Source organism: Nothoprocta perdicaria, unplaced genomic scaffold (genome assembly GCF_003342845.1).
Source record: "Nothoprocta perdicaria isolate Ctin4 unplaced genomic scaffold, notPer1 scaffold_269, whole genome shotgun sequence".
Classification (NCBI taxonomy): Eukaryota; Metazoa; Chordata; class Aves; order Tinamiformes; family Tinamidae; genus Nothoprocta; species Nothoprocta perdicaria.
This window is the reverse complement of record NW_020455498.1, coordinates 708,097-727,014: the sequence shown is the minus strand read 5'-3', so window position 1 is coordinate 727,014 and position 18,918 is coordinate 708,097. Positions and strand designations below refer to the sequence as shown.

The 18,918-nt window shown below is 37.5% G+C and overlaps 1 protein-coding gene across 1 annotated transcript in view; it reads right to left on the bottom strand.

Moving 5' to 3' along the window:
• Positions 1-450: 450 nt before the first annotated feature.
• The window catches only part of STARD3NL (STARD3 N-terminal like), a 23,203-nt gene continuing 4,735 nt past the window's right edge, over positions 451-18,918 (bottom strand). Inside the window, exons 2-9 of the mRNA XM_026040825.1 lie at positions 13,199-13,495; positions 9,931-10,008; positions 8,229-8,306; positions 6,425-6,478; positions 6,210-6,327; positions 4,051-4,149; positions 1,484-1,553; positions 451-855 (exon numbers count right to left, since the gene is read on the bottom strand). Of these exons, the coding sequence (XP_025896610.1) occupies positions 1,501-1,553; positions 4,051-4,149; positions 6,210-6,327; positions 6,425-6,478; positions 8,229-8,306; positions 9,931-10,008; positions 13,199-13,423 (705 nt within the window). The 5' untranslated portion in view covers positions 13,424-13,495 and the 3' untranslated portion in view covers positions 451-855; positions 1,484-1,500. The remainder of the gene's footprint in view (positions 856-1,483; positions 1,554-4,050; positions 4,150-6,209; positions 6,328-6,424; positions 6,479-8,228; positions 8,307-9,930; positions 10,009-13,198; positions 13,496-18,918) is intronic.

Below are 18,918 nucleotides of genomic sequence, written 5' to 3'. Positions count from 1 at the left end.
ATTATCAGTATCTGAGAATTTATCTTTATTTCCTGTACAGCTCTAACACATGTAATCCAACTAATTGTTGGATAGGTTTTTTTTTTATTATTATCTAAAGTCTTGCATAGTGAAGAAACACTTGTATCTGCAGTGGTTCATTTACTCCTATCTCCTCCTTAAACCTGAGGAACGCCCATTACCTGCACAGGACAGGTCACTAAGTTTTGCAGAAGATGCTGCAAACACAACAACGAAATAACAGGTCACTAACACTAAGACTGCAGCCAAATCTAGGCAAATCAAAAACAATTCAGAAACTCCATTCCCCAGACAGGAATAAAGGAATGGTAGAAACTGAGCTGCAGTTGAACTAATAAAATACATAACACATCGCCCAGGTTTTAACAACAGTTTTATTTTAGAAAGTGAACATATCCATTAAAAATGCATGGAGTTAAAAAAAATAAACATAAGACTAATGACAAATTTCTAGCAACATAAAATAGACTTACCTAGTGAGTCCCAATAATCATTAAATATACATCCGCCATAGAGGAGTTTTACTTCATTATATTACCAGTCTTTGGATTAGGTACACAAGACAACACGTTTCAGTAATTACCTAGTCATTAGAAGATCAACTTCAAGAATCACTGAATACATAATGGACAAAGAGTTTCATACCACCTTTGAGGCAACCTAATATACACATGTGACTAACGTACACATTGCTGAGGTATTACAGTACATCGGAACCGCTCCCTTTGCTTTCCAGTGAGCACGTTCTCCTGCTAGCAGCTCCACCAGCATGTCTGCCACATGCTCTGTTGTCACAGTCTCTGAATTTCAACAACTTCCTCATAAATTTTCTTTCTGTAAGAGAGGATGCCAGTCAGGTGAGTGAAATACATGAGGCAACGCAACAGATCCTGGCCGCAGGGAGGACAAAATGAAGAGTGCACCCACTCCTTCCCACTACAGCATTTTAAATTAGAAACTTCCACTCCAATAAGATTTATTCTTCCCTAGCTTCAAATATCACAATCATGGTATTTGTGAAAGTGAAAGCAAAAGAAAATAAATCGAGGAGTAAGGAAAAAAAAGGGGGAGTTTTTACACTTCTCCTTCACTGTCCTTCCAGCAGGGCAGGTGAGGAACCATTGGAGAGGTTTTCATGCTGAAACCACAGCCCTTCACACTGGATTCCACCAGAGTCACCTCGGCCCCCTGCTCAGCTGCTCTGCATCTCTTGCCCGGGTTGAGCAGCAAGACAAGATGCAAGYACTGAGGAGTACAACTGCAGGCTTTACAACAGCCTAATACTTGTCTGAGGGATTTCCTCTCATGCTCTCATTTCCTCCTAACATGCTTGTTAGGAGAGACAGACTTAGCCAAGAGATGAACTCCCAAGAAGTACCCCATCATTCAAATTCTTTGGGAAGAAGCTAAAAAAGAAAAAAATATTTTTACAAAAAATCAGGTTCTGTGAAAAGGTACTTACATGCTTTCTCCCATTTGCTATACAATTGGTTTTTCACTGTCCTGTTTTTCTTCAGATTCTTCATCTGATCCTAAATTGGAAGAAAGGAGTGTTACTAGCTAGTTTAAAGAAAAAAAAATTAAAAAGACCAACACTCATACTAGTTTATCAAAAGCCACTTATAAGCAAGCAAGCATTTCCCTTGAAAAACACTTGGCTTTTTCTTTTCAAGTACTTAATTATCTGGTTGTCAGATTTGCCACCTTGAAGGCTTGTTGAAAGTTATCTAAACCAACCAATAGCCCAAGGATCCTTCTGGAAATACCAGGCTCCTCACTGATCCACTTCACAGGTGCTTCAAGCCTTCGTTAGGACACACTSGGAACAAACTACTGCATGCTTGTTCACTAGCAAGCAGGGCTTCTTCCCTGCACTTCACAAAACGTGGTGAAAACATTTCCAAAGCAGTGAGAGAAGCTGCTCTATAATCCCTGTCTTCTCTCAGCTACACATCCAACATCCCCCTCCGCCTCTCTCTACTACTTGTCGTTGTCTTCTCCTGTCCTTGGCCTCACCTCTTTCTCTTTACACAGAGAAAGGGCTGCAAGGCCCACAGTAAAGAGATAAGCTGGTCTCAAGGCCCGTCACAATTTGATACTAAGCAAATTCAGGCGAGCACCACTGACCTGCACTTCTGGAGCCCTACTCCAAGCCACATGTGTCCCTGCCTACATCTGAGGCAGCAATCAGCCTGCAGGGAAATTCCCAGACCAGCCCGTGTGTTTCTACATACTTGTCTTGGCAGTTTCAATGAGAAGCGTTTCCCACAGGAAAATAAATGAGAAGAAAGCTCAGTCTTTGACAAAATGTCTGGAAAACTTAAATAACTGTAGAAATCAACTCTTTCCAGGCTAATATTTTAACTATTTCCATGTGGAAAAGATGACAACTTTGGAAGCACAGAAGTTCCCTGACTTGCATATTGATACAGCACAGCATTATACTCATCACTGCCTTAATCTCCTCTCATCCCTAGATGGAGCCATTTACTGTACAAAGACAATCAGGAACTACTTAAAAACAGCCACAGAAATATAGAATCCTTAAGGTTGGAAGGGAACTCAGAGATCATCCAGTCCAACCCCCCTGCTCACGCAGGGTCACCTAGAGCGCGTGGCACAGGGCTGCATCCAAGCGGGTTTTAAAGATCTCCAAAGAAGGAGACTCCACAACCTCCCTGGGCAGCCTGTGCCAGGGTTCTGTCACCCTCACTGTCAAGAAGTGTTTCCTTAAGTTCCTGTGGAACTTCCGATGCTTCAGTTTGTGGCTGTCTAGTCCTGTCGCTGGCCACCACTGACAAGAGGCCGCCCCCTCCTCCTCACTGCCTCCCTTGAGGTATTTATACACATTGATCAGGTCCCCCCTCAGCCTCCTCTTCTCCAGGCTGAACAGGCCCRGCTCCCTCAGCCTTTGCTCACAGGGCAGATGTTCCAGGCCCCTGATCATCCTCATCAAGTCTTTAAAGGTATCACCAACAGTTATGACTTTATAATGCAAGATGGCAAAGACAGCTATAAGGTGTGCGCAATATCATTTTAATTCTAGTACATGATCAGGCATAACTTTAAGAGCCACATTTTAGTATAAAGAGACTGATACGGGATTTCRGGTTCACACTTGGTCCTCAAGTCAAACTCAAATCCCCTCAACCCATTAAAAAATTTCCTATTTTCTGAAAATACAAACACATTCTTAAATCTTGCAGTGACTCAACTAAAATGCAGTGCAGTATCTACAGAGCTAAGGTATAAGTAATCTTTGTCCTCAAAACATTTAACATACACAAAGGTAACTTTTTTTCTTACAGAGAAGAAAAGAGAAGGGTACAGAGAAGGGGGCTTTGAAATTACGTGAAAGGAAGAGTCCCTGATTGAAATTTCAATTTGTTTTAAACCACAACATTCAAAAGAATAGACTTGATCTTTTGAAAAATCTTAAATAGATGAAAGCTGAATATGAACTCTAGAAGTTTTCCCTAAAAAAGCGACTTGGAGATGGCAGTGTACATCTGATGCATTTATATCGATGTTATTTATAGCAGTGTTAGGTTATTTAGAACAAGGTCTACACTATTTTTGAACTTTTAAAATGGCGTGTAGATGGTTTTCTCTATTACTCATGAGAGAAATTAACTGGAAATAGATGAAAGAAAGCAAAAGCAATCTGTTCATACATTTATTTGCCTGCTGTCTGCACTCTAGTGGCTGATCAGGTCATCTCAAAAGGACTTGGTTGGGAATTAGAGAACTGATGATGATGGCTCCATCACATTTTTTCATCACTTCTGAGGCACACAAGAAGGCCCGCTAAGTGTACTGCGATTCAGCTGATAGGCTGCAACTTAACTAGTTAAGTTTTTTAATAAAAGAATCCCTCATTATAGGACTATTAAGTACATTCCTTATTCCAAAAGGAAAACACAATTTTTCTCCCCTTTACACTTCCCTATTATACTTTAAAAGTTGAAAAGAAATTTGCACAAGTTGAATGTGAACAGGAAAAAGCATTCATTATGCAAACATAATTACCTGCTGCAGATTCAGGAGGGGAATAAAACTGCCCATCAGAGAAGACACCTGGATGAAGAAGCGCTGCTCGCTCAGAGGCATCCTGTGCTATCAAAAATCCTAAATGCAAAAAGGAAACCAGCCCATTATCCATAGTATCTTAAAGAAAAAAAAGTCACAGTAAAGATTAATGTGTTGCATTATAACAAGTTACTACTATTAAAAAYAGGTCAAAGAAAATCATTAATCTAATATCAAAATCTTCCATACAGTTTCAGTAAGCTAAGGAAAGACACTTCATCTGAACAGGGGTAGTGTATCCATGATGGAAAGAAGTTTTCCTGCCACTGCATGAAAATGTATGGTTAGGATGCCAAATGCAAATTCACTAATGTAATCTTAACTCTGAATCACATTTTTAATACTAGGTCAGCTGCCAGATGGAAGCAAACAAATGCATTTCCTCACTCTGGTTTCTCAAGTAAACTCCCCAATAACAACTTGCTTTCACTTAATCTGTCTCAGTAGCTTCAGTTTCATCTAAAAATCAAGAAAATAGAATGAGTTAAGAAAGGGCTTTGGATGGGCGTAATAGAGGAAAGAGAAAGCCAGGAGGCTGGGGGAAAGCAACTACTGGGATCAACAGGTCTCCCAGCATTTTAGGGCAATGTAGGACTATCCAACTTGTATCCTTTGTCTTCTGACACATGAAGATGGGTAGGGAGAAAAAATGATGTTTTACTGAATTAGAAGAACTACCCGAGGCAGACAGCAATTATAAAAACCTAAACTCTTTCTAACACAAACTACTGTTTCCACCTACTAACTTATCACATTAATGAGTTATGTAAGATAGCAGGCAGAAGAAACTGAAGGTTAGTGGCAAGAAAGCAAATGAAAACTGCTACAGTTAACCAAAAATCGCTAGGCATGATTACTGGACACAAATACAAACTCTTAATAACTAAGCAATACTGTAAAACCCATCATTACATGTATGAACATCCTTCTCTGTGACCTACTCACAGTGTTCAAAGGAGACTTACACCTGTTACTTAAATAGAGACCGACTTTCCTCTTTGAGAGAGAATAGGAATGTAAGTCACAAAATATTATAAGGCACACACTGGGTGGGAAAGATAGAGATGGTAAGAATAAAAGGTAGTAGTGCACTTCATCCCCTTTATAACGGTTCAGACACCCACATCTTTTTACTAAGGATTTCATCTGTTATTTAGTTGAACTGTTCCCAGCAAGAGGAAATATTTAACACTAGAAAACTTTTTCACTGGAAAGAAAGCTTTAATTTTTTTTTGGCCTTTTTTAAACAAAAACTCTCCAAAGTATGACCAGCATTTCATTAGCTAGAAAAGCTAGAAAATGGCTTTTTTGACACATTACAATAGTAAGCTGGAAAATAGTCACATTTCCTACTAAAGGGAAGAGAGACGCACACCTGCTCAAAACTGAAAAACTACTCCCTGGCTGCCTTAAAGTAACTTAACAGCAATAAAGGCACAAATCAAAGGCTCTCTATACATTTACCTTCCTGCTGTTGAAACTAGCCAGAACATCTCTAGCAGAAATCTATACTTTTTCTTCCCCACCCAAGCAATGTTCTCTTTCACTAAATCAATGAGTTTCCTCTATTTAGCTGAATGCACTCCTGTGACCTGCTGCCTCCTCTGGAAGAAGCTGAAATTCACACTTGCTCTGGTCTCATTCTGTGCAGGAAACAGCCTCTCCACAATACTTCTTCACGCTGCCTTTCTACCTCAAAAGGGAAATTAGTGACACAGAAACTACTTATTGTGTCTATTCTTCCTMGAAGAGGAGCCAGTAACAACTGGGTATGTCATTCACGAAGTAGAAAGCCCAAACCAATTAGATTTTCACAACTTTAAACATAAAATAAATAAGATAAAAAGAGAGATGATTCTAAGTGCCTGACAAATTACAGATCTGGCTCTTAGAACTTTTAACTTGGCCTAAGTAAGCTTAATCTTTTTGAAGGCATACACACTACTTTCAAGAAACAAACAAAAAACCAAATACACCATATGAATGTTTTTCCTCATTTCTGCCAAGTTCTTGRAGAACTGAAAGAAGACTCTTTTGTCATACGCTATGAGACTGAATGTAGTCAACTGCAGGGACTGATGAGGAGAACAAAAGCTTACTGTTTTCTTCTTCTGCTTCTTGTGGTAACACTTTAAAGTCCAAGAACCAGGTTTCAATCCAGGCAAGTATGAAGGATATGATGGGGAGCACATAGCCAAAAGCACCCTGTGAAAAGAGCTTGAAGGAAACAAAACCACGTATTACAGAAATTATCTTCAGGAATCCAGCTTCTGCAAGAAGCAAAAACAAACAAACATTGTATTAGAATATATACCTGTGAAATAATTACTTTTGCTAATAAAAAGGCACTGGTCACTGCTGTTGTAAACTGAAAGAGACAAGATAAGAACAGTTAAGTCTAACAACTGCATTTMCTTTCTTATTTTTACAATTATGTATCAGTTGTAGCTTTAAAAACATTTTCCAATGGCAATATCACACATCAACAGAAATAATCAGGTATAATCAAGTATTTTAAAATAAATTCTTGGACATCTCCAAATGCTTATTTCCTTTCAGCAGACACTTTAAATGCTATGCAAACACTGAACTGTATAAATTGTGATCTTTCTATATAATGAAGATGCGATATTTTATCAGCAACTCCCCTTTAAAAAAGGTATTTTTGAGAAAAATAGCTATTATTCCAAATGGTTTTCAATACAACTCATATCAAAGCAACCATTTCAAATAATAAAGCATCTTCGCATGAGAAAACCTGAATTTATATTGTAATTCCCCTCGTGCTGTGAAAATGTAACTTTTGTTGAATGCTTAATATTCCTATTTCCTGTTTGAAAAAGGTGACATGAGATTAAAAAAATAAACTCAGACCTAATATCTGTAGAAATTGCGTACACTTAAAGCAAAGCATCTAACAGCATTAGTGCCTCTGGGTCCAGCACTTCTTAAAAAAAACAAAGAAACAAACAAAAAAAAACACATATTAAGTTTCTTATTGGTAAGTGCAAATTGGGTTTTAAGCTTAGTGGCTTCTACATGACCTTCAGTGAAACTTTATATGTCCTTTACTTTCCAACACAATGGTCTCCTTTGCTTTCCAACATAACAGTGTCGAACRCAGTGGTGTCAACCTCCACCAACTCATAACCAAACTGTATCAAGTTGGAGGACATAACCGTAAGAAATATTCTAAAACTATTCAGTTATGACCAAGGGGGTTTGAGATATATGCACCTGGAAATAAATATGCCATTGCAATCAGAGCAGCAATTGAGTGTCATCCTAATAATTTTAAAAACTATAAAAAGCAATCTCATACTAATAATAAACAGATTGCATACTAGTCAGCTGGAGAAATTATACATGACATATCTACATACATGACCATAATGTAAGGAAAAACTTCCAAGATTTACAGTACACTAAGCCAGCAATATTAATTTTATATTATAGGGTGCAGTTTTAACTTTTAGGCACATACACAGATAGAAGCATGAGTTTGTCATTAAGCAGCTTGCATTCTTTCTCATACACATAGCACAGCTGCATTGAAAATATTTGTTCCACCTCACCAAAAGAAGTATTGTTGGCTATAATTCAGGATCTTCCTTTCTAAGGCATAATCTACCTTCTGCCTCAGAACAAGAAGCAATACAAGCCTACTGCATTGGCATGCAAAATTCAGAAAAGGTAAGAATTTGGGAGTTAGCACAGAACTGGCAACAACAGTACAACAGTACAACTATTTAGTACAATGACAATTCCTCTTCTTTTTGGAATACAGTTTGTTATTTCCACTGCATATGTATTTCAAACTTCAATTTAGAAGGCAAGATAGCAAGAGGTTCGGCATATGCACTGGATTCAAAACAAGCTTTCAATCTGCATTAACATAATGCTTGGTAAGGATCACACACATTGTACTACTATTCATTTTGCCTTTAAGATGGACATCTTCCAGAACAGATTTTTTTTTAATCTGCTAAATTATCACACAGTGGATTTTTACATATAGCATCAAGATGATTCTTAACATGCAAAYGCTAAGAGACATCTAAAATTTGTCTGTTTGACCCATTCTAGTTAGAACTCCATTATGCTTGGCTACTACTCACAGCTATTGCCCACCAATGGCGCAGTCTGCACATTGCATACGCAAGTATTAACACCTTAAATCGAAAGACTGCCAGTAGCTACAGAGAAAGGAAAAAAATATTTGTTGGTTAATTCAGCACACCGAACCACCACAAGATTCTCAGCTCACTGAAAATACTAACTGCTTATAGAACAACTTAAAACAAGACAAAACAAGTTCTGCTATTAAGAAACAAATGTGAAGTGGATTTGCTTATTAAGATAAAAATAGCACATGATTTCCCATTTTTAAAGCACACAGCTGATGGCATCGTTCACATGCTTACAATGCATCAACTATGCAAGCATCTGCAATTCCRCTAATGTAAGCTAGAAATGTAAAAAAAACACTTCATGAAGTATGCTCACAACCATTTTATCTAACTGAAATCTAAACAGGTCAATCTAGACAGAGCTAAACCAGCAAATAGCATAAGTGCTACTGTACATCTCACTAGTCTTTCTAGCATGCCCCTATGCATGAATATCATTATAAATAGTCAAGAATTGAAAAATACATGGGAGAATTAAAAATCTACCCATTAAAGTATGTACTGAAATCTCAACATTACAAAATATTTAATATCCTTTATGGAGATGTCTGYAGTTGTATTATTCTCTTAGTGCACCCCCAAACAAGCCCTACTTTTTCCACAGGTAAACAAGTATATAAGGGTAGCTAAGAAGGAAGMTGTTCCAAACAGTTTGCAGTGAAAGAAGGTGAACCACAGGATCTGTTCTAGGGCAAAGCACGAAACAGCAGCAACAGACACATGAGATTTCTGGATCTGGGTTCCTAGCTCTTCGTTTTTCCTTTATTCCTAGATTTTAGACTGTCTCTGACTTCTTTTAAAAGATATGCTCACACCCTATAAAACAAACAAACAAAAAACAAATGGCCAGAGGTACAATGAATCCACTTTGATACTRGACAAATATAAAAGTCTGGCCATTTGTACCAGAAAGAAAGGCATTCTGCAAATGATTTGTGAGTTCACATGGGATTTCAATGACCTAGATCCCTTCCATGGAATAAAGGTATATCACTTAGCATCAGAGGTTTTTACCCTTTGGTTCAACTACAGGCGAATAATTGCCAGTGTATCCAAATTTAACAAATAACACTTTTTGCTTCTGCAGTAACATGTGTCATACAGATATCAGCAAAATAATGAAAATCAAAGACAAAAGCGGCATAATTTACTAGCTCAAATCTTTTGTATCCAATGCCTCATTCTGTTTGACACRCTAAACAGCAGATAAAGAAACAAGTTTTGCTTGTCACAAGTCTCKCCTCATTATGAGGGATTATTTCTGTGGAGGAACAAAAGCGTCAATTTAAATAGAATGTTTTTAGAGCTGAAGGACTACTGGTCTTCTCCCCTTAATAAATTATCTCTATTTTAGACCAGTCTTTTATTCTTAAACTTTTTTTTTTTTTTTTTTTTAAATGTGTGTGTAAGACCCTCTACCAACAGGCTCCGTGAGCACCTGACAGTAAAGCATGGATGGAGAACTCCAAGACAGGTGAAATTTGGTACAATTCCTTCTGCTTTATCAAGAAAAGACCAATCATTTCACAGGACTCAAACTGGGGCACGTTTATGGAAAGAAAAAGTGGGAAATTATATTCTTGGGTTTATTTTTGTTTGTTTGCTTTGTGGTTGGGGGGAGAACACTTACAAATATATCAAAATATGAAGAAGAGTAGTCATAACTCAGGACTTCTTTCTTTAAAGTAGTCTCAATGCCTCCTTTTACCTATAAAGGAACAAAGACACATAACAGCTCTAAAACAGAATTACTAAAGCAACAATACTAGAAAGGCTAAATTAATAGTTCCCACCAACGTACAAAAAGATGATGAAATTAAGTATGGGGGACATACACTCTAAGTATAAGTATCAAAACTATTATTCTCATTTGTCTTTCTTGATTACATAAAATTTCAAAGTCAAATATTTAAGATTACTAGCTTTAATAGCAAATTGTTCAGGAAAGAAGATGGGTTTAAGTTGAGGTTCTCCTATACAAAAATCACTGAGATTCTGCACCTCAGAAAGGTTAAGACAGCTCATATGCTGATCACAGAGAAAGTCCCGAGTAGTCAAACAACAATAATCAAAACCACTAAAGTTTCTTCTTTGATGCCTCAGCACTTGAAATTTAGTTCTGTTACTGAAATCTTACTCCTTCCCTCCCACCTTTTCCTTCTTCCAGGAAGGCATATATACTGTTGATTCTAGAAAACTAAGCCAAAAATACTCTAAAAAGTAAAGCAACAGCAGCTTAAATCATTAGAACATTCCCCCACAAGTAACTAATATGCAAGTTTAGCTCTTTCCTTCACTTGAGAGGTTTTGAAACTATATCTTCCCATCTTCCTTGGAGATTTTTTGTGGACTTCATTATCACCTCTCCTGTTCAAGCTGTGCCAGTAAGAAAATAACTCAGGAAATACCGAGTCACAGAATAAGAGGAATAAAGCTTAGCTTGGAGTGGAGAAACTTCATGTTTACATTATATTCCAAAGACAATTTTTAACATTAGATTAGATAATCAGGTTAAATTTAGATATATGAAATAAGTATGTAATGTATTAGAAAACAACATCAAGAAAAAGATTTAATGTTATTTCTCTGCTATCATCCTTCTATAGAAAGGATATACCAAAGCATCACAACAACATACACTCTCCCTGTCAAACCAGTACGGCACTGATGCACTTATACTCTTCTCTCCATTATACTGTTAGTATCTCAGAGCTCTTTTCTGGGAGTATTCATCAGCTACATTCATCAAYGAGTTTATTCAGTTTTTTCAGCCCTCCCTTCATTTCACCCCACCTCTGGGTAGCTGCCAAAGATATATCAACATTTTGCCATCTTGTTTGCTCTGCCATTATCACAAACCACCATCRGTTTCCAGCACACGTAATACTAGACAATAGAACAGCAGACAGAGAAAAATGGTAACTAAATTGCTCAAATGTTTTAAGGAAGCATTTATGAGGAAACAGAAGGAAAGATGCACACAAAGTAATGTGTATGACACTGCTCCATGGCACTTTAGGTCAATTTAAAAAAGGGTTGTCTGGTCCTTTCTTCCTCCCTGATCCCAGACATGTCTGAGCCCTCTCCTAGGGACAAAACAAAGAAAAGACAAACCAAAGAATAACAGGATGCAACGCATCGGCACCATCTGATGACTGAGAATCAAGACAGCTCAGGGAATTTTGCAATATGTAGTTGTATAAGCACCTGTGCTAATGTAAAAATGGACAGAGAATCAAGGCATCCCTCATTTAGGGTTTGCTCAGACTGCCATGGAGATGCTCCCTTTAGTATTTAAATAGACAGTACAGTCAAAAACAATGCTTAAACACTATGGATAATGGATAGCCAAAGGAAAGCATATTGCTAGTATATAATGCAACTGATGCAGATTTTCATTTTCCCTACAACACYCTCAAGCTAACCATTTTGATCATTGCTCCCACCAAAATAAATTTTGGGGACTGGTAACCAATTAATAAATATTAAATATTATTAATTAAAAATTATTAAATATTAAAAATCTAGTCCTGATAGATTTATTTCAATAATATTCAGAGAAACTCCAGTGACAGTTCTGAAGTCCCATTAGGCATTTATCAGTGAAGGACAGGCATAAGGCAGTAGTATTTGAATTCCCTRGGGAGAAAACTTAGCTAAACAAAAACAACCAACCAATAATACTCCAATCCAGGTGCCAATCTTGGCTATCATACGATATGACAGCCATGATACCAAAAAATCTTTTTGTCATTTTTGCATTCCATTCCATATGACACTGTGGGAGCTAAAGTTTTGGAACAAAAAGAAAACTCCTGATGTTCCTTAGTGCTATAACATTCAAAATAAAACTTCAGGCATCAGTAATGTTTTCTATACAGAGCCTAAATTAAAGACACCAACAGAACTAATGTTTGTGACTCAGAGCAGACTTGCACAAGAGATACACAACCAGATCCTGTTCCTCTTAGTCAAATAACCTGATAAGCTGGCCTAAAATGCATCTGAACGGTAAGCTTCATAGGGTCAGATCAATAGATATGAGCTGGTTATTCTGTAAAGGAATGTTGACAARAAAAAGTTGATTCAAGATCTGTTTACAACCCAAAAAAGGGATTCCTCCTATTTTTCTTTTGTCTTTCTTAAACATCCTAAACACACACACTTCAGGCTACAGTTTAAACCTAGCTCAAGAACTAGGATATTACTCATCAACTAATAATAAACTATCCCACTGGATTCTTTTGTCTTTTTTGGGGGGGAGAGGGGCAGATTTCATGCAAAAAATAGTCTTGTGCTAGTTACAATCTAGTACACTGGTACTACTATTACTAGATTTATAGTAATAGTAGTACCAGTGAAAAACAATAGTATTTGTGGGAGTTTATATTGTTGTTCAAATCARCCCTGCCATAGACACTCTATGTTACACCAAACTCGGCTTAAAGAAAACGCACCACTGGAAAAGAAACGCTTTGGCCATTGTAAGTTCTTCCAACAATTAGTAGCGCAGTGAACGATTATCAAAGATTTTTTGAACTACTGAGAAGAAAAACCTCTTGAATCCTGTTAAAATCAACACTTCTTTCCAAGTTTAGAGTTCAATGCTTTTTGTTTACTTGCTGCCTGAAGAGATTTCCAATGGTTTCTTCAGTTAGTTAACAGAATGAGTTAGTAGATTACACGAATGACAGGATTTAATGATATGAATAAAATAAAGCACATATCCAGTGACTAAGGGTAAGTTCAGGTAAACATATATTACGATCACAGAAAAATAAAAGAAGCTGTTTTAAATAAAGACATAACAAACAACATACGTTAAAAGAACTTACTAACCATTTCTGAAATTAATTATCCAACAAATAAAGTCCAACAATACCGAAAAGACAACTCACATTTAACTCTATTATCCACAGCAAAGTTATGAATAAGAGGTCAAATGTAACAAACAAACAGAAAGTCCTTCTGACATCTGAAATGCCTTTCTTCTCTCTTCCTTCATATGACTCAATTCTGGCCACCAGCTGTGCTGGGTTGATGGAATGGACATCACGCAGGGAAGGGCAGGATTCCACACTGCTGCTGTGAGCACGTTCTGCATCATCCGGCACCCGATTCATCCTTGGTTTGCCTAGAGTTGTCTTCTTCCTGTTCCACCATCACTAGAGGGCTTATCCATGGAGGGAGAACTTCTTAAAAACAAAAACAAAAACAACAACAAAAGGACATTACTCACCAAAAATTCCACTAAGGAGCTTCATCCTCCCATATCTGTTTTTTGGGGGTTTTTTTTGTTTGTTTTGTTTTTGTTTTTTTTTTTTAATTCAGAAATCTGAAAAAAAATCTGACAGCTCAGATTATTTGACAAGTAAATTCCAAAGAATGTTTTCTAAATAAGACACTTCTCTGGTCTCTTCCTCTCTCAGAGGATTTGTGAAACAGGGATTTAATGTTCAAGGAGACATCTGGGGATGAGGGGAGCACTGTCCATATTCAGAAAGCTGCAATCGCCCTTTAGTTGAATGGACCATTAAACATTCAGAAATAGAAGGCATGATGTTCTCCATCAAGTWACCTAGACTGATTGAAGTGCTATCCATAGTAAGTTTAAAAGACCTTTTCCACATAAAGTTGGTAAAAATGGCARTATTGGTTATGAGCATATACAGCACTGTCACTGCTGAAGACATCTTAAGTCCATTAACATAACTGAATACTGTAGTAGTCATTCTTTAGGGTAAGTRCATCAACATTTGAACTACCAATAACCACAATTGCGATGACAACTCATGCTGCCATACTGGTCTCTGGGAGTCTCAGCAAAAGCTGAAGGCAATTGCATCAAGTCTCCATAGGGCTTGTAAAAATATTCTCAGGCTAGATTTCTTATAAAACTTGGACAGTTTGATACATTATTCACTATATTAGTCCACAGGGAACTTTTTGTAATTAAAGCTTCTAGGAAGTGTTGACAAACGAAATGAAGTTTTTAAGAAAACAAAGTTTCATTTTATTGATGCAAGCATTCCAGGTATAAAGCTCTATTTCCTGCAATTGAAGTCGTATCAGACAAGCTTCTGTAATGCTTAGAGCATGATTTTCTGCAACTCAAGAACCAAAACTTCATCTCTTCCTGTATGACTTTCTCTCTGAAGGGATAAAACAGACAAGACCCTTTGTAGGCGAGTCCAAGTAACCAGAGTGGTTTAATTCCAAACTGTCCAAACACATAGCAAGTCAAGGCACAAAGGGAAAAGCAGGTGGGGATCTGTAACACACCACCTGGCAAAATACGATACAGGGACATAGGGGAGATGGAAAAGCGGGGTATGGAGCGACCTGTGCGCACAGATCACAGCCCGGGGAAGGCACAGCAGCCAGCACGTTGAGTTAAAGCCACGTTCAACTTTCAGGCTGCATGTTCAAATCACCTCGAGGTGTATCAGGCAATAGTAACAGACCTGTATCAAGACAGAAGCCACTCGCCAGGCAAGTTTCTGACCAAAGGGAATACGTTATCAGAGGCAAACGAAGCTGGTATGATCACAGCACTCTGGGATCCGTCTCTGAGCTGACCATAGTTCAACACTATCAGCAGGCTACCACCACCCTGCTCCTGGTTTTAGGACTCTTCTGCCTTTGGCTTTCCAAAACCAATCCACAGAATACACCTTTCAGTTCTCGGTCATAAATTATAGGACTGGAAGAGCTGACAGGCCCCTAAAGCAGGGCCTAACCTCTTTTTCAAAACGTTTCAGCAGAGCACACGTGATTAGAGAAGTGGGAGCATAGGGCAGAGATAACCAGTTTCATCGTTAACAGAAGCAGAGAGGGCAGAGTTATTATAGCCTGTTATATTTTTTCAAGCACATCTAGAGCTCAGCATTTTCATTATATCTCCCACTCCCTCATCTGTATCCACCTTTGGTGGAAGGAGGCGTCAGAACTTGTACTTACTGGGAGTAGTCATTGCACAATCTCAGCTCTAATACAGGCTCCCTCCCTGAGGCACGTACAAATTAAGAGTTTAAAATCATTATTAGGCAAGTGGTCAAACTTCAGAAACTTCAAACTTCACTACTGAAAGGTAGGCACATTTTCTGAAAGAACATGAATGGGGAATTATTTCACATGAATTCTGAAACACCTGCTTCTTTCTGACTGTCCTTAAATATATTTTCAATCAGAAACTCTTTTATACTTCCTTCTGCACCTGTTTCAAATACCAGACAGTAAAACTTTCACCATCACATCAATCTTTTAGTTTGATAATAACCACAGATCACTTCAAATGACTGCTCAAAGCAAAGCATACCATTTAATCTATACGACTATATATGGGAGAATTTCAAAAGAACACACAAAAGAGAAGAAACAGAGCTATTTCCTAATATATTCAAGCAATTAAAGTCTGTGCTCTACATCCAAACATTTGTGTTGCTTCTTATATAAAAAGCAACAGTTCTGAAAAGTAAATAAAAACTCTGAAACACAGCTCTGCCATTTCTTTCCTTCTTCTCTTCCTATGAATAGCAATAGTACTATCTACCATCAACTTCACTAGTAACATTAGACTCGCGTCATACCTACTATAACCTTACTAGAATGCCAAAATATTTAAGAAAAAAATTCCTCCCCAAGAATCCACATTAGTATATTTATGGTATATTTTCTCCTTACTCTTCCTAACTCCAAGGAAAAATATATATATATATTTGATTAGTAACTGCATACATTCATCACTTTCACTCAACTCCTAACATCAAGAGATTTAAAAGGTTATTCTCAAAAACATACACAGATAGAAGCCGTGTTCAAATACTTTTTCCCCCCTTTGTATCTTTTGTATATGAAACGATTTGCTGTTGCTGTTTTTAAATACTTAACAATTACAGCCACAACTTGGGCTTTTGAAGAGAGAATTAGATTCTTTTCTTACTAATAGCACTAACCTGAATTTATTAAAACTCACAGGATTGTGATTGAAATCCTTCCCTTCTGTCAAACCAAGTACAGTTTAGTAATACAAGAAGAGAACTAATACTTGGTTATCAAGTTATACATAGCATCAGTAACATTATTTTCACCCATACTGATGCAAGCAGATATATATATTATTACACATTTGGAAAAAAAATACTTGGTTGGTATTACAAATTGATCTACACATTTAGAAACAGGAAGCATCTCAAGATGCTGTCCCATCTTATAAATCTGGGTATTATCTAAGCAAGAATACCCTTATAAAGTCCTTGAATTTCAAAATCATTTTTTCTGAAGACTACTTGACAACCTCCTGCTCACTGACAAGAAAAGTACACGCAAATTAAAAAGTAAATTCATACAGAATTTCAGTGACATGAAGCAGGCACATTATTGAAAAAAAAAAAGGAGAAGGGAGAGGGAGCGGGAGAGGGAGCGGGAGAGGGAGCGGGAGAGGGAGCGGGAGAGGGAGCGGGAGAGGGAGCGGGAGAGGGAGCGGGAGAGGGAGCGGGAGAGAATAAAAACTACTGATTGGAAGGGACCTCAGAAAGTGATCTAGTCCAATCTCCTGCTCAAAGTAGGACTAGCACAAGACTAGAATTAACCCTAAATCAACTGAGACTGTGTTTAACTGAGACTTCAAAACCTCTGCCAGTTTCTCTGGGTTTTCCTGTTCCAGTACTGCATTGATCTCCTACAAAAGGCAGTTTTCTTGCAGTTTAGCCCAAACCTCCCAAACTGTAATTTGCAGGGTTGCCTCTTGTTGTGCAACCTGTCCCTGTGGAAGAGAATTTGGCTTCATTAGTCCTTGCTTAAAGAAAAAATGTTTAGTCACATGTATTGGTTTTCCAGAATCCAAGCACTAGAAAGAAACCACAAAAACAACTTAAAATTGTCATGCCAAAAAAAATATAATTATTTTAAAGCTCCCATTTCAGCCTTCCCTGTACKTGAAACACTAATTAACACCTGTTGGGAGATCTTACTGACATATTTCCGATGTCCAACGATCTGCAAAGGCTTCAAGGGTAACTGAAACACATCTGCCCTTCAAAAATACCGTAGTAATCTTTAGGTTCATGAGCAGTTGCTTAATGAGTGAATTAGCRTGCAGTTTAGAACACTACTTACTCCTCAACAGGTTAGATCAGAAACACACCACCTGAAGCACTATAGATGAAACATGAAAAATATTTCATGCATCAATTTCTCAAATTAGGCATCTTATTTGCTTTCCTATTAATTACTTTACAGCACACTTGCAAATTTTTAGATTACTCTGCTTTTTTCCTCTATACACCTTTTTTATTCCAGTTAAAGTCCATCCAAACATTTTGCTTTTACTAAGCAAACTATGGTTTTTACTATGGTTAAGTAATAGACACACCACAGTACTGGACTTGTTTATTCAAAATTAAAATCTGCTCAGTGATAAAGAACAACAAAATAGTCAAATGAAAGCTGAAATAACAGTAGTTAACCTTTGGAAAGGAGATTAACGTAGGAAAGTGGCGTCATTTTAATTGAAATGTGACATTCTGAGTAACATGCAGGCTGCATTATAACAGGAAAAGACACAAAGAAAGAAATTTATGGTGTTAAAACAGTTTTAAGTCAAAATCCAATGGGTTGGCAAGACTTAAAACCTCACGTCTTCATAGCACACCAAGAGACTAGGACTCAGTGAAGCTGATCAGTCCAACATGAAGGTACTGAAGATAACTTGAGGAACTCTTAATATGACTACCTTAATACTACCACAGATAACAATTCTGTAACTGTCCACTACGGAAAACTTTCCTCAGAGAAGGAGTCTGTCTTTTGTTGTCCCTGACCTGCTCAGAACTATATTTCCTTTACATTTTTGTCTTGCTGTGCTCCCTTCCAGCTCTGTTCTCACAAAACCCCTGCAAACGATGCCTTCCTGCTTTGGCTTTATTAGAGGGTAAGTCAGCTCCACTACGATCACTTGCACATTCTACCAGTCCAACAGAGATTCTGTCTAGTTACAAAATTATTATATGGTTAGGAACTCTACAGTAGTAAGAACTCTATACAATGAATTCCTACTACCTATAGACTAAAAAAGTGTTCCAGAAACTGATGCATTCTACAGGCACAGAAATATGCTTTTTATTAAACTTGGTCCAAAAAATTCAAGAGCACAAGCACAAAACAGCATATAACTTTGCAGGAATTTGCTGGATTTTCAAATAAGCAATGCAGCAATAATTAGAAATATGTCCTCTGCCTTTCCAAGTGGAAGGCTTCCCAGTCTTAAACAGATTGCATACTGAAGCATACAGAGGAGTTGGAGTTCTTCTAAAAGCTCAGAACCAGAATAGTTCTGCTTAACTTTGAAGTAGAAGTTCCTACCCATCCTTTAATCCCAAAGAATTCCTCATCCAACATGCAAGATGATTACACAAAATATGCTTGAGGACAGCTTGCAGGGCATACAAATTAAACTTACTCATATTTATACTGAGCCTGTGGTTTCATCTCAATGAACCTTGGAGTAACTTATCACTAAGATTTTAAAAGATATGATATCAAGATGGCTACGTATGAAACAAAAACAAAGCAAGACCCATTAAAATTGCCTTGCACAGAAAGTGAATGGGAAGACTTT